The 15,598-nt window shown below is 31.9% G+C and overlaps 1 protein-coding gene across 3 annotated transcripts; it reads right to left on the bottom strand.

Moving 5' to 3' along the window:
• Positions 1–4,148: 4,148 nt before the first annotated feature.
• Positions 4,149–15,248, bottom strand: LOC123703750 (actin-related protein 2). 3 transcript variants are annotated; one of them, XM_045651863.1, is made up of 12 exons: positions 15,043–15,248; positions 14,847–14,957; positions 14,481–14,495; positions 13,168–13,239; positions 12,199–12,342; positions 10,789–10,891; positions 9,920–10,026; positions 9,221–9,370; positions 8,485–8,610; positions 7,337–7,489; positions 5,935–6,063; positions 4,149–4,379 (listed from the first exon to the last, which is right to left on the bottom strand). In XM_045651863.1, exons 1-12 carry the CDS (start codon positions 15,088–15,090, stop codon positions 4,338–4,340), a joined length of 1,200 nt encoding a protein of 399 aa, XP_045507819.1. In that variant the 5' UTR covers positions 15,091–15,248; the 3' UTR covers positions 4,149–4,337. The 3 variants fall into 3 exon arrangements, with proteins under 3 accessions (XP_045507819.1, XP_045507818.1, XP_045507821.1); XM_045651862.1 differs by lacking the exon at positions 14,481–14,495 and adding an exon at positions 13,834–13,857; XM_045651865.1 differs by lacking the exon at positions 14,481–14,495 and having other exon boundaries at positions 15,043–15,245.
• Positions 15,249–15,598: the final 350 nt, after the last annotated feature.

Raw genomic sequence — 15,598 nt, 5'->3', positions numbered from 1 at the left:
TTTTTAATAGTTATTGTGCGAAGAACAAAAATATATACTTAAAGGTATGAAAAAGTATTCAACATTTGTTAATAAAATGAACAATTAATTTGGTGTTACCTATGTGCTTACCCGTTTCTTATGTGGGGGAGTAGGTTCCTAGAAAATAATATACAAAGACTTAAAAGAGTATTATAATGTATTTTACATAATATATCTAGAAGGCGTGAAAGGTGGCGCTAATTTCTTTACGAATAAGGTTGGTAATATTTGACCATGTTTGTAAATTGTATTAATACAATTTTATTTCATTTTTAAGACTTTGTTTTACTTAGGGGAAACTTGCCTAATTCGTACCACTTAAGGAGAACCTCAAAAATTTTGGAAATGAACAATGATACACAGTTATTTATATTAAGTAATTATAATTTCACTAGTGTTCTATTAGTATTTCAACAAAAAATAACATATATCTTATAAACTTCTGAGAAATAAACAATTTTCAAAAACTTAAAAAAAGTACGATTTAAGACCATTCATCTTAAATCGTACTAGTATATTCTTAAATCGTACTTTGAGATCCTATCATTGGTTTACAGTCTTAAAAATCACAATCTTAATAATCTTCTCCTCTTTTTCTTAATTTTAATGTACCTAGATTAATTCTTATTAATACAGCGGATGGTCTTTGCCAAATCCTGACACTCATCGCAGTAATAACATTTTGTTTTTTTAGTTGTCCCTGCACATAGCTCATGTAGGTAATTGTGAAGTATGGGTAGGTACCCATACTTCACAATTACCGCATTTAATCATGTTTTCTTTAACGTCTTCTTGACATATTTTGCAATACCAACTGTCATTTTCATCTTGTTCTTGTTTCTTTTTCTTGTTTCCTTTTTGAGGTGTTTTCGTTCGTTCGTACAGGTACGTTTTAAGAAGTTGCTGCGAGTACGAAATAGGCACAAGTATCAAAAGAATTTCAAATTTGCCGCAAAAAAAACTGTCAACGAACAAGCCGGCTTTACTATGTGAAATATATTCACAAATATACGCATAAATATAAAATAAACAGTTAAACAACTTATGAACGGTATACTTGGAAGACAGTTCTTGTGAAGTGTGCGAAAAAATTACTCAAAAAGTAAGAAAAAACTTACTTGATAAATATTTTAGTCGGGAGCAACGTAACAGGTATTTATTTGTCACATGGCAATATGGCCGACTATTATTGACATTTTATGCCACCAGAGGCGCTGGTAACTATTACCCAAGCCGAGATATAGACGAGGTACGATTTAAGCGCAGGTACGAATTATGCAAGTTTACCCTACTGCATAAATTTCACCTAGGTACTTAGGTACTTTAAAAATATGGCTACGTGTACCTACGAATCTCTATAAAGCAGTTACGTTTGGTAGATAATACATTTCCAAAGTAGGTGAACATTTAAAATTTTCTACAATTACATACGAAAAACAGAATATTAGGTACGTGAGGTGTGTTAAGCAAATTACAGCGGGGTCAATCACGAGATGGGTGACCGTTTACTACTATTATTTGTGCGTCTCTATCCTTCATTAAATAAACCGAGGTGAAATTCTTGTTTGTTTATGTATTTGAACCCGCTTATCTCAGGAACTAGATACTAAACCTATTTCATAGTAGGCGCTTCAACAAGATTTTAATAATTATATATATAGTACAATACTAATTATATAATATATAGTACAATACTCACTTCATGGTAGCCTTCTTGATATTCTTCCGCAAACTCGGGATCACTAATCTAAATAAATAAGTAATAATTTATCCGCTGATTACTCATGTGGTCGAAAATAAATAACCATAGAAGTAGCATTAAAATAGTACAAGATTAGTACAAAAGGTAAAACACATAGAAATCTAAATAACAAGACAATGTTATTTAGATTTCTATATACATAGGTACAGTTAACATAAAAATCCAACCAGCTGTGGCCAATATTAAGTAGGTAACTACTTGTCAATGGACAAGATTAACATAATCTACGGTCTACCTATATGTTATAAAAATGAATTGCCAAATAGTTATGTAGCCACGCCAAAAGCGTAAAACTCGATGAAAGGCTCGAACAATTCGGCTATTTTTTTAAAGGTCCAATAGGGAAGGACAACGTCTTCTGGGACAGATAGTATTAAAATATATATCTATTAGTTACTATCCCATTCGACAAACTTACCAGACCATGTATAGAATCATCCTCTCCATCATCAGTATGACGATATGGTGGAGCGCGATGCTGTAAAAATGTTGATGCTTTTATGGAATCTTTTACAGTATTTTGTGCATTCGAACTGAATAAATGTCTATATATATTGGATTTAAATGTAAAAAGCTTTTGGACAACCAAGGATAACGTTAATAATTTTAGTGATTTTTTTACCAATTGACTAGACTAGTGGTGGCTCGATGCTCGATGTTTGAGATTAATCAATAATTAAAGAGAAAATCCGTGTGTCCTACAGTAAAGTTATTAAGTACTTATGGCTTATGCAAGGTTCATTTTTGAATTATGTTTAATCGGGTTTTAAATCCGTTAAAATAACCAAAGTACACTAAATTACTTACTGCATGTGAATGCGGTCGCTGTTCTCTTAACATTACTTGAGATAAACCTCCAGCAAAAAGACAAATCAAGACCAAAATCATAAAAAACCTAGTCATTGTAATAGAATGTTCAAATACGAAATAATACAAGAACCACCCTTATATACCTGTATAATTAATTAAATTATTAATTGCAACACTTTGCTTTGATTGCTAATTTTCAACTTATAGTTAATGAATTTTCATGCTTTTTGATTACTTATTACCTAACTTGCTTTAATTAGAAAACAATGATCGTGAGTTACCAATTTGGACCTTATAGTTTTTCTTTACTCTATAGCTTCTGACAGATCTAGGAAAGATGGTTCTAGCTAGTGGCTCCATATTTTGTGAGGTTCTGGAGATCTACGGGGATTGCAATCTTGTTAAAAAATAAAAGATATGTATTGAGATATTTTAAAACTCCCTACCTCTTTTCAGCTGTAAGGTATTACAGTACACACGTTAATATTGTAGTTTGTTAAAGTAAATCAATCAAGATTTTGAACAAATTTTGATATTGAAATAAATTTGAAATCTCACTATATACATATTTATATTTGATATGAATAGCACTTATGAAATAGACATTAGACAACTAGCTTACCGCCCGCGGCTTCGCCCGCTTTGTCTAAAACCTAATAAATTATATACTAAAACCTTCCTCTTGAAACACTATCGTAGTTTTAAAGATTTAAGCATACAAAGGGACATAGGGACAGAGAAAGCGACTTTGTTTTATACTATGTAGTGACTTAATACGTACCTATGTATGTGTGTATATTCTTAGAAAAGTACAATTTAGCAGTATGAACATTATGCACATTTTTTTTATTACTATGTAAGTATACGTTCATTGATAAATAATATTTATTAGTTACTAGCTTTCCACCCGCGTTTTCAAAGGAAAACCCGCATAGTTCCCGTTCCCGCGGGATTTCCGGGATAAAACGTATCCTATGTGTTAATTCAAGTTACCCTCTAAATGTGTGCTAAATTTTATTGTATACGGTTCAGTATTTGCGTGAAAGAGTAACAAACACACACATCCTCACAAACTTTCGCATTTATAATATTAGTAGGATACATACAGGCATTGCTTTTTGAATAAATAGGGAAAGGAGACCACAATAAAAACACCGTATATCATTAAGTATATTATTTAATTTATAAAAAAAAGTCTTTACAATACATTTGAAATACAATTTTCACTCGAAATAATACATTAAATGCAAATTAATACAGTCTTCGTGTCTGACCTTGAAAATATGAAAAAAATCAGATTTATCTTTCGGACATTATTTTTTATATAAAAAAATCTCAAATTAAATTTCTTAACATAAACACCATGTATTGGTGGTAACCTTCCTCGATAACCAAAAAGGAATATACACGTACTAAAGTTCATGGAATTTTTAAATAACACAATTTTATATATGTATGTATGTATGTAAGTATTAATATGATAATAGTGTTGTGACGAAATTGATATTTTTTTAATATGCATTTGTATTAATTTCTGTAGGTACAACCGCTTACGATGTGAATTTATCTACTTTCCATGAAAAGAACAAAAACCATAAAAATGGTATCTTAGGTCTGAAATTTTACAAGAAAATTGCACTTTTTCATAAAATGGAATAGACTGTAATATTTGTTCTTAGAATAAAATAAAATTAAGTAGAAGTCGATATAACAGTATATAATACAATTGATTACTACATTGAGCTTAACTCGCGCGGGGACCCAACTTCCGTAGACAGCCAAGACCCTGAAAACAAAAAAAATATTAAAATTGTATACAGATGAAGAATAATCACACGTGTCAGAAGTGAAACTTCTTTGGTAGAATTCAAAGATGTTATAATCGTCGCCGTAATTCATGACGTGGCTTCAGCCGTAATTCAGAATGCTACGGCCTTCGGGGAAAAGGCCGTAGGTTATGTCGGGCTTCCACTGCCTACGTACGTAATATTCCAGACGAAATCTAAAAATTACGATAAAGTGTTTTATCGTTATAAAATCAAAATTCAAAGTGATTACAAAATGCTCTGATAAATATCTCGTAAATGTTTTAGGGCCGATTTTTTAATGCTTGGATAAAACTTATCCGCCCAATAAAGTATTACTCGATAATATTAAAATGTCACGTAAACTGTCAAATATGGGCAATTACAATACGTTTTAAAAATGGTAATTTTTATTTTAAACATTATTCGACGAATAAGTTCTATCCAAGCATTGAAAAATCGGCCCTTAATATAATTGTTTATGAAAAAAAATTATAATAGGTGTCATGTCAAGTAGAAAACGTAAGTGTGAAAATTAGAGGTAACTTCGTGATGTAGACAATTTTAATATTTTGTGTTTTTGATCAAACAGAATCCTCGAAAATATCATCTAGTTTGATATGTATTTTTTAGATTTGGTCAGGAATATTACACGTATCATCTAATACAAGATTGGTAATTATGTTTTATACGCACCCTCAACACCTACGACATCGATCGGGTTGGGTACACGATATTAATATGTCGATATCTACTGAAAGTTACGTAACTACCATGATGTATCCCAGTAATCCTAGCAAATAACAAACATGTCCGTTCGCTTCGCTAACAGCAACAGGAATATTATAAAGAAATAATTAACGAAATCGGTTCAGCCGTTCTCGAGTTATGCGTTTACCGACACATTTTGCGGTTAATTTTTATAAGAAAGAAAGTTTCTCAATATTGCGACTTTAAGAATTGTTTATTTAAATCATTTGCATTAATACCCATACATGACGAACTTATCGACATATTCAGATTATAATTATTAATATTAATCATTTATTATCATTATTATATATATTATTTTATATTATAGCTACCCGCGTTTACAAAGAAAAACCCACATAGTTCCCGTTCCCGTGGGATTTCTGTGATAAAACCTATTGTGTTAATCCTCTGTATGTGTGTTTAATTTCATTATAATCGGTTCAGTAGTATTTGCGTGAAAGAGTAACAAACACACATACACACATATTATATATAAAATTATAGTAGGATAGAATTGTTTTATCCTACTAATATTATAAATGTGAAAGTTTGTGAAAATTGATGTGTATGATTTCTCTCTCTTTCATCCCGGAAATCCGACGGGATCAGGAACTATGCGGATTTTTCTTTGAAAACGCGGGCGAAGCCGCAAGTGGAAAACTACAATAATATAAAAATGAATCGCAAAATGTGTTGGTAAGCGCATAACTCGAGAACGGCTGAACCGATTTCGTTAATACTTTTCTTATAATATTCCTTGAAGTAAGTCGTTTTATATATCACCTGCTCCAGATACTCCTGCCGTGTGAGCCAGAAGTTATCTCTGTTCTTGCACACCTCAGCAAGCACAGCGCCGCCGATGAACACCATGTCCTTGCGTCGCGGCGGGTCCTCGATGCGGATCTTGAATTTCTGAACGAATATCGACATTTAAAATAATGATAAATGTATTTTTTTTTAAGTAGACCAAAAAAAAAATTTGTCTTAAAGAAAATCAAAATATATAATACTAGCTGCTCCGCGCGGTTTCACCCCCGTGGCTCCACTCCTGTTGCCCGTAGCGTGATGAAATATAGCCCGTAGCCTATAACCTTCCTCGATAAATGGGCTATCTAACGCCGAAAGAATTTTTCAAATCGGACCAGTAGTTCCCGAGATTAGTGCGTTCAAACAAACAAACAAACAAACTCTTCAGCTTTATAATATTAGTATAGATATGAAATGATTAATGTATGTGGTAATGTGTGTTGTGTTTAGTGTGTATAGTGCACGAAGTTATAAAAAAATGTATGTGTCATAATTTGTGTGTGTGCAATGATAATTGCAAGTGCGAATGACACAAATTCCTTGTTTAATTTTCCCTGTTTTGTTGTCTATAGTGCGAAGTATTCAGTGCAAAACATACAATATTCATAAGTGTATAGCGTCAAGTTGTAGTGTTTAGTGTTAAGTGTAATGTTAATTGTTTAGTAAATAGTGTGAAGTTACTGCCATAGTTATCGCGTAGGCAGTTTGCAATTAAATTTAAAGTGTCAAGCGTATACCGTTTAGTGATAAGCTTATATCGTTTTGTGTGTAGTGGTTAGTGTATAGTGTTTAATGTATAGTGACAACTGATAAGTGTTAAGTTCTTAATTTATTGTTTCATTAACATAATATACAGGGTACTTGTTAAACACCAGCAACCTCGCAGGACAATATAGCTAACATCATAAGTAACAACATTTGTTCTACGACTTTTGGCATAACGCAATAAATTATTTTTAAATGATTTTTTAAGCTTTTATTGTACTCTCCTAACATTTGTAAGTCTATGCGCTCACTGTCGCAGATAGGTCAAGTTCAAAGACCCTAGCGCTGCTCCGCCCCTACCTTTCCCCTCCCGTTCGCTTCTTGTTTACAGAATTTTTGGGAAGCGTAGAGTTTATAATATTCAAACGGAAAATAAAACGTATATTTATTTTTGTATGAAAATAAAATCTAACAAATTATCAAAAGTCGTAGAACAAATGTTGTTGCTTATGATGTTAGCTATCTTGTCCTGCGAGGTTGCTGGTGTTTTACAAGTAACCCTGTATACATACCTATGCGTATACTTTAAAATATTAAATTTATAGCGCTTGTCGAATAGTGTCTTAAATACTTATAATTAAGTGTTGATCGTTTAATTTTAAGTGTAACTTACGGCCAGTTTATCGCAATCATTCCTCAGCACCCTCTCCAAATACAGCTGTTTAATTTCCCTCTCAAGACGGGAAGGCAATCCGGGATACATAGTAGAACCTCCCGATAGTACTATGTGCTTGTATAGCTCATTGCGCATGTCTATATCTGCTGCCTAAAATAAATTTATTTATTGATTTTTAAAACATAATACACACATAAATGAGTAAAAAAAAACAATAATTAACAATTAATTTAGCATTTTTCATTTATAAATACAGTCAAAGCTCATTATTCACGCTTCCTTCATTCGCGGTTTCACTATTCGCGGCACATTTACGGAACCTATTACCCGCGAATAATGAGCTTTTACTGTATTAACAAACAAAATTCAGAATGCTTTGGGGCTTGTTAGATGCTGACAAAAGTGGTTGACTCAGCTATACTGATTTTCAGCAGCCGTTTATGACGTTTGAATTAATCTTAATATATATAAATCTCGTGTCACAATGTTTGTCCTCAATGGACTCCTAAACCACTTAACCGATTGTAATAAAATTCGCACACCATGAGCAGTTCGATCCAACTTGAGAGATAGGATAGTTTAAATCTCAAATCGTTGTAGAGAAAGCGGGCGAAGCCGCGGGCGGTAAGCTAGTATATTATATATTTGAGACATAATACACAAACATTTAACTCGTTCATTTAACCAACAGATGTTCAAAACAACTAATCCATACTAATATTATAAATGCGAAAGTAACTCTGTCTGTCTGTCTGTCTGTTACTCAATCACGCCTTAAGTACTGAACCCATTTGCATGAAATTTGGTATAGAGATATTTTGATACCCGAGAAAGGACATAGCCTACTTTTTACCCCGGGACATAGGATAGGTTTTACCCCGGCAATCCCCCAGGAACGGGAAGTATGCGGGTTTTTCTTTAACTGCGCGGGCGAAGCCGCGGGTGGAAAACTAGTTTACTATAACATATCAAGATTTAAATTTTTCAATACTTTCAATATATTTTCTAACAAACCAAGATATAGTATTTTCTAGTGTTCAAAATTATATAAAATCCGTAAAAAATCTTTAATTTCTAAACCAAGGTATTTACGACAAAAATATTAAAAAAAACCCTAAATTCCTGAATAATAATGTTTCTCTCACCTGAATAGTATTAAACACAAGTTCAGCAATACCCTGACCTTCCACATTAATCAAGTGAGGTTGGAACAAAGCTTCCGGGGCTTCGAATCTCTCACCGCCGACTTTAATCACTCGACCATCGGGTAACTGTTGACGAAAGCGAGAAAATGTTGAAAATAACGTAGAAATCTTTTATTTGTGATTTCTAAATATTGATAACTAGCTGCTCCGCGCGGTTTCACCCCCGTGGCTTCACTCCTGTTGCCCGTATCGTGATGAAGCCTATAACCTTCCTCGATAAATGGGCTATCTAACACCGAAAGAATTTTTCAAATCGGACCAGTAGTTCCCGAGATTAGTGCGTTCAAACAAACAAACAAACAAACAAACTCTTCAGCTTTATAATATTAGTATAGATAAGTGTGAACCTACAGTGGAACCTTGGGGAACACCAGATTGTAAGGATTAATAATAATTTTTCTTGAAAGAAAATACAGATGAATATGTGATGATATCATTGGAAAATTTGTACAGAAGAAATATAGATTTAATTGTTAGTATACAATTGAGTGTGTGTATAGATTTATAGTGTGGAATAAGTCAAACGCCTTGAAAAAATAATCTGTAGTTATTAGAAATTTTCGTTTTTTTTTTGTAAGTAATATCCAACATAGAGCTAAAGCCAAGTTTTTATTGTTTATTTTTTTAATTATTTTTTCTTTTACAAAACAGTGCTAATCTAAACCTTAACACTTACCACATAAGGTTCAACCAGCACGGTGGTCTCCCAAGCGAGACGTTGTTCCTGTTCCACATTATATCCAATGTAGCAGAGTTTTTCCTTCATCATTCTGACTGTTTCGAAGTCAGCTGAATGGTTGAACGCGTAACCTCGCAGAAGGAGTAACTGAAAATGTTAATATTTTTATAATATACTAGCTTACCGCCCGCGGCTTCGCCCGCTTTCTCTAAAACGATTTGAGATTTAAACTATCCTATCTCTCAAGCTGGATCGAACTGCACATGGTGTGCGAATTTTATTATAATCGGTTAAGTGGTTTAGGAGTCAATTGAGGACAAACATTGTGACACGAGATTTATATATATTAAGATAATATTAATTTAGGTAAGTATTTTGTAAAAAATCTCTACGCTTATACGTCAAACCAATTTTAATAAAATTCGAAAGAAAAAGAACTTGAAACCATTTCCCATTCTACATTTTAACCTACATCCCATCGAAAGTTTGTGAGGATGGATGTAGGGATGTTTGTTACTCTTTCGCGCAAATACTACTGAACCGATAACAATAAAATTTAGTATGTAGGTAGCTGAAGACCCAGAATAAGACATAGGCTACTTTTTACCCGGAAATCCCACAAGAAAGGGAACTATGCGGGTTTTTATTTGAAAACGCGGACGAAACCGCGGGCGGAAATCTATAAATAAAAAATACCTTAATAAGATATCGTGTGATATCTCTCCCAGCGATATCCAACCGTCTTGTAAGATGCGGTAAAGCGAATTCTTCATATACAGGACAAATATGAGTCACACCGTCACCTGTGAGACAGTGACAAGATATTTTCAACCTTTGTTTAATAGCATTAAAAACTATTGAAAAACATTTAAGTATAGAAAAATTATTGCTTATCGGTATAATCTTTCAACTATTAAGATTTGTAAGCACAAAATTTGCTTCTTATACATACGGCCTAATAAAAAGTTAAACAACGGATAAATTTCAACCATTTTCTACCATAGCTGTGTCCTGCTCTTGCTCACATGAAACGTCAATCATAAAAACAAGACAGGTTATTGCAATAACTAATCCATTGAATAGCGAATGGGTAACATTTTATTAGTAAGACTGATAGTTTACAACGATGATATTTTATTTTATGTCCTATAATATTTATGTATTTTTACTTTAATGAATGTGTCTGTAAAATATGTGATTTTCGTTGATATAAATTTTGAAGTGATTTATTTACTTTTACACTTTCGGTAAGTATAATTTTAAAAATTGTTCTTCTCACAAGTTTTTTGTCTGTTTATCACATAATATGTTTTCTTGTATACCTATATCTATTTATTGATATACAAGTAACAATTAATAAATAATTATGTAGTTTATGTAGTATGTAAGCATTTTTTTGATATTCTTTTTTTTCCTACCAGGTTTCCTGGCAGAGATTGCTGTGTAGCAATAAGGCCGCCTATTGTGCAAAATATTTTTACCTTATTAGATTGTAACTACTAGATTTCCTTACATTGTTTTGTACAATAAAGCATTATAAATAAAATAAATAAATAAATTATTACCTGAATCCACAACAACTCCAGAAATAAGCCCTTGAGCGTACAGAGTGAGCACGGCTTGTATAGCGATGTATGCACTATCGAAGCCGTACTTTTCAAACATCACCTATTAAATAAATAAAGTTTAAGCATAATCAATTTAATTAATTATTATAAATAAATAAATAAATAAATATTATAGGACATTATTACACAAATCGACCTAGTCCCACAGTAAGCTCAATTAAGGCTTGTGTTGTGGGTACTAGGCGACGATAAATATAATATTTAATAAATACATATATAGATAATAACACCCAGACGCAAGAACAAATAATTGAGTTCATCACACAAATATTTGCCCTGACCGGGGATCGAACCCGGGACCGTCGGCTCAGTAGGCAGTTACTTTACCACTGCGCCAACCGCGTCGTCAAATCGGTATTAGATCCAATTAAATACTAGTTCAGGATACATCGCCCATTTTGGCAAGTGACTACTATCAAGCTAATTTTCCGTTTGTAGCTTTATTTTGATGAGACGCCCAATAATTTCGTGTACGAAAGTCTCGATTGTGGTAGCTAACAGAGATAACAAGGATAAAAAATTTTGATTTGATGGTTCTCAAATATTTAATACTAACTGAATTTTTTTTTTGTTCAATCTCAAGATAATTACCTAAATTATTCGAAAAAATATTTGTCCTACAAAATCTATGGTTTGTTCAAAGAGTCCCCCTTTCCAAAGTGTATCGATAACGAGGTCATCATAAATGATTACTAACAAGCTGATTTTTTTGTTTTCACTTAGTTAATGTTTATATAATTCAACAGACATATTGTCCTACAAATTGCGTAATAAATATTTGAGAACCATCAAATCAAAAAATTTTATCCTTGTTATCTCTGTTAGCTACCACAATCGAGTTTCGTACACGAAATAATTCGGTGTCTCATCAAAATAAAGCTACAAACGGAAAATCAGCTTGATAGTAGTCACTTGCAAAAATGGGCGATGTATCCTGAACTATACATAATACCTTAAATAGGCAGATTATAATATTATTTCTATGTGATTATAGTACATATAAATAATAGATATATATTACTTTATAAAAAAAATATTTAACTTTGTAAACAATGAATTATAATCGATCTATGTATAATATAAAAATGTGTCGGTAAGTGCATAACTCGAGTACAGCTAAACCGATTTCGTTAATTATTATTTTATAATATTCCTTATAATACGACGAGGATGGTTCTTATGGAGCGAAAACGTAAACATGTACCGTTTACGTATATTACGTGTATTGTAATGTATCCACCAATTATATAATATTTATAGGTATGTAAGGACAATTCATTTTTTTATATAAACTTATATAGTACCAACTTAAATCAATATAACGTAAATAAATTATAAAATAAATACCTCGATCATCTTCTCCCTATTCTTAGTAGGATTCATTGGTGGTTCGGTGAGCAATATCTTCGTCTCTTTAGGATCTACATTCATCTTGCTCGGGCCGAATGTGTAGTCCCAAACGTGGCACATGTCCTCCCAGTTTCGTACCACCTGGGGAAATTATTTGGGAATATTATTAATTGGATAATATATTATAATAATCTATATATATAAAACTCAAAGGTGACTGATATAGTGATCTATCAATGCACAGCCCAAACCACTGGACGGATCGGGCTGAAATTAGGCATGCAGGTAGATGTTAGGACGGAGGCATCCCCTAAGAAAGGATTTTGATCAATTCTACCCCCAAGGGGATAAAATAGGGGATGAAAAATTTTTATCATGTTTATTTATCTTTTCACGCAGGCGAAGCTGCAGGCAACAGGTAGTTATTTATAATTTTGGAAGTAAAATTGTTTTTGGCGGCAGTAATATTTGTTGGGAATGTGGAAGAAATAAAAGTGTTCTATACTTTCACTTCAAAGCAGAATTACGCCAAAGTAATAAATAAATGATTTTTCTTTCTTTCTTTCTTCTTTCTTTCTAATAAGTATAAGATGATGATGATGATGATGATGATTCAACTAACATTAGCAAATGTCTCTTTTTTGCTTGAATATAATATATATTAAAGTAAATTGTGGCTGATTAGCCACTTTTAAACGTGCCACTCCCAAAGTGATAATTAATATTCTAGTAATCAAACAACAGCTCCAATATCCAAATTCATAAACTACACTTATTAATAAAAAAGAGCGTGTGTGTCGAGCACACGTGTCAGAACTGAAACTTCTTTGGCAAGATTCAAACATACCAAAATCTCTTGTCTCTTTAATCCATGACGTGACGTTATTGCCATGAGGTCATGGAAATTTTACTCTCAACACGCCCAAAGATATTTCACAGATCTATATTATTAGTATTAACTCTTACCCCATTTTCCATGGGATAGCTGACTTCCAGCATTGAACGGAGTTGGGAAGCTTCATCACCAACCATTAAATCCTGAAAATTACATAAAATTAGTACTTATATTTTAAAATATCTTACGTCCATCAAGCTATTAGTACTTTTAATGTAAAAAAATACAAAAACAACACTATTATTAATGTTATTTTTAAATAAAGATGAGGTTGCTTAAAATCACTGATATTTTTCAAGCAAAATTATTTACAGACTGTAGCCTAAATCTATATCTACATAATATGTTTAATATTAAATTCTTGAATAATAAATGAATACTAAAAATTATAAGCAAGTACATTGGGATATATTTTGTGCAGTGCTGTAAGCTCATAAACTCTACATTCCATCCTAAACTAATAACAATATCTATACTAATATTATAAAGCTGAAGAGTATGTTTGTATGAACGCGCCAATCTCGGGAACTACCAGTCTGATTTGAAAAATTGTTTCGGTGTTAGATAGCCCATTTATTGAGGAAGTCTATAGGCTACATCATCTCGCTAGGACAAACAGGAGCGGAGCACTATGGGTGAAACCGCGGGGCGCAGCTAGTTATGAATAATTACAATGTTATTATTGTAATTATTACAAGTGGCAAATAAATAATCAAGCTATCTTCCTCTATGTTTACCTGCACAACCTCAGAGTCAAACGTCTGGTAAGCATGAAAGTTTTTTATGTAATTATTTTTTATTTTACAACCTGTATGCACTCTTAGAAGTTATAGTTTTTTTTATAGTTAAATGTACGAGAGAATGATAGTTTTGATTGTATATAACATCACACATTTAATAAGAAATACAGTATATCAACTGCAGGCTGAATAATAGCTAAAAAGTCCTGTTTTTTTACATAATATTATGTTGCTTATTTTTAAATTTAAAGAGTAAGAATTGTGACTGAATTTTATAATACATATAGTTCTTTTTCATTATACATTATACAGATTATATTTTTGTTTTATGTTATATTATGACAAAGGAATAATATCTAACACACATACAAAATTCACAGGCATACCTAGTAATTAATTTTAACAAAAAATAAATACACAATATACATATTAGATAGATAATATATGTGATTATATCAATACACATTAAAATAATTTAACTATTAATCTCATAAAGGAACTAGAGTGTAGTAATTTTAAGATTTTAGTAAGTTTAGAAATTTATTCAAACGAAACATTCCTATTATTGTTTTAATGTTATAACATGCTTTGAATGTAACACATTTAAAACAAACATTTCCATTCAAGTAAGTATAATAACTTACTCTGATAACAATACCCTGAAAAAAGTTCAGATACTTTTAATATAGATAATGTATATAATTTTCCTGTACTTAAATATGGATTTTATTTGGAATCAATATTTGATTTATGTCAATAAGAAATAAGCCTTAAATTTAATTTTTTAGACAGTAAAAATATCATGGTATCTTTGGGTACAAAATCAATCCAGAATACTACAGGTACTCGGGACTAGTTTTCTTCAAAGAGATATCAATTACATATTGTGATAATTGATAATAAATGTTTGATTGACTTAGGAATTTCTTTAAAAAATATATATTTGATGAATATACGGAATCCACAAGGAATTAAACGATCGTATTAATATGAAAAACAATGATTCATACCTTGACATCAATTTCACCGATTTTGTTCTCTGCTCTAATAATCGGCCTGCCAACCATGGACGGAAATATGAAGGCAGGGAAATTACTACCAGCGTATCCACACTTGACGAACTGCAAAATGAATTTCGATGATGAATCAATGCTTATCGGAAACAATTTACGATACTCCATATTTTACATTATTTTCCATACTTACACCCGTGCCATTGTCACAGACAATCACTTTCCTTCCTTGGTCATCCATGTTGTTATAAAAGGTCTTTTTTACTTAAATTAAACTTAAAATTATTTAATTTCACAAAATCGGCACCCCACAAATACAATCTACTGTACTCGGAAGTGACAGTTTTATGAAATCATAATTTGACAACGCCAAGTTGATACAGTAAAATAAATAAGAAAAAGACTCTTAATCTCAATGATTTAGAATATCATTTAGCTTGCATTTATTGTGCCGAGATGTGGAGCGACAGTGACACACCTCTATTTCTTTTGTTGCCATATCTAAAATATAGTAAGACTACATGAAAAATGGAATGCTTTTATAATTAGTTGTACATAATATATGAATACTTACAGCGAACTTTTATCAATTAAAGCTTTGAATGTAAATAAATAATGATAAATATACGCCTATATTAATTTATCAGCATATTATCATTACCCAATATTACCTTGGCTCGTTGTACTAGTTGTAGAACGAGTTGACAAAATGTCATAATATTGTCCGTGTGACATTTGTCGACCAATTG

This window comes from Colias croceus, chromosome 27, assembly GCF_905220415.1.
Source record: "Colias croceus chromosome 27, ilColCroc2.1".
NCBI lineage: Eukaryota > Metazoa > Arthropoda > Insecta > Lepidoptera > Pieridae > Colias > Colias croceus.
The sequence above is the reverse complement of the archived record's forward strand: the minus strand, read 5'-3'. Positions and strand labels throughout refer to the sequence as shown.

Excerpts from the sequence above, each read along its gene's own strand:
- LOC123703750 (XM_045651862.1), bottom strand. The coding sequence starts at position 15,090 with ATGGATGACCAAGGAAGGAAAGTGATTGTCTGTGACAATGGCACGGGT. Across the intron at positions 14,958-15,042 it reads TCTGTGACAATGGCACGGGT|TTCGTCAAGTGTGGATACGC; the intron begins GTAAGTATGGAA and ends TTCATTTTGCAG. Across the intron at positions 6,064-7,336 it reads ATGATTGCGATAAACTGGCC|AAATTCAAGATCCGCATCGA; the intron begins GTAAGTTACACT and ends ATATTCGTTCAG.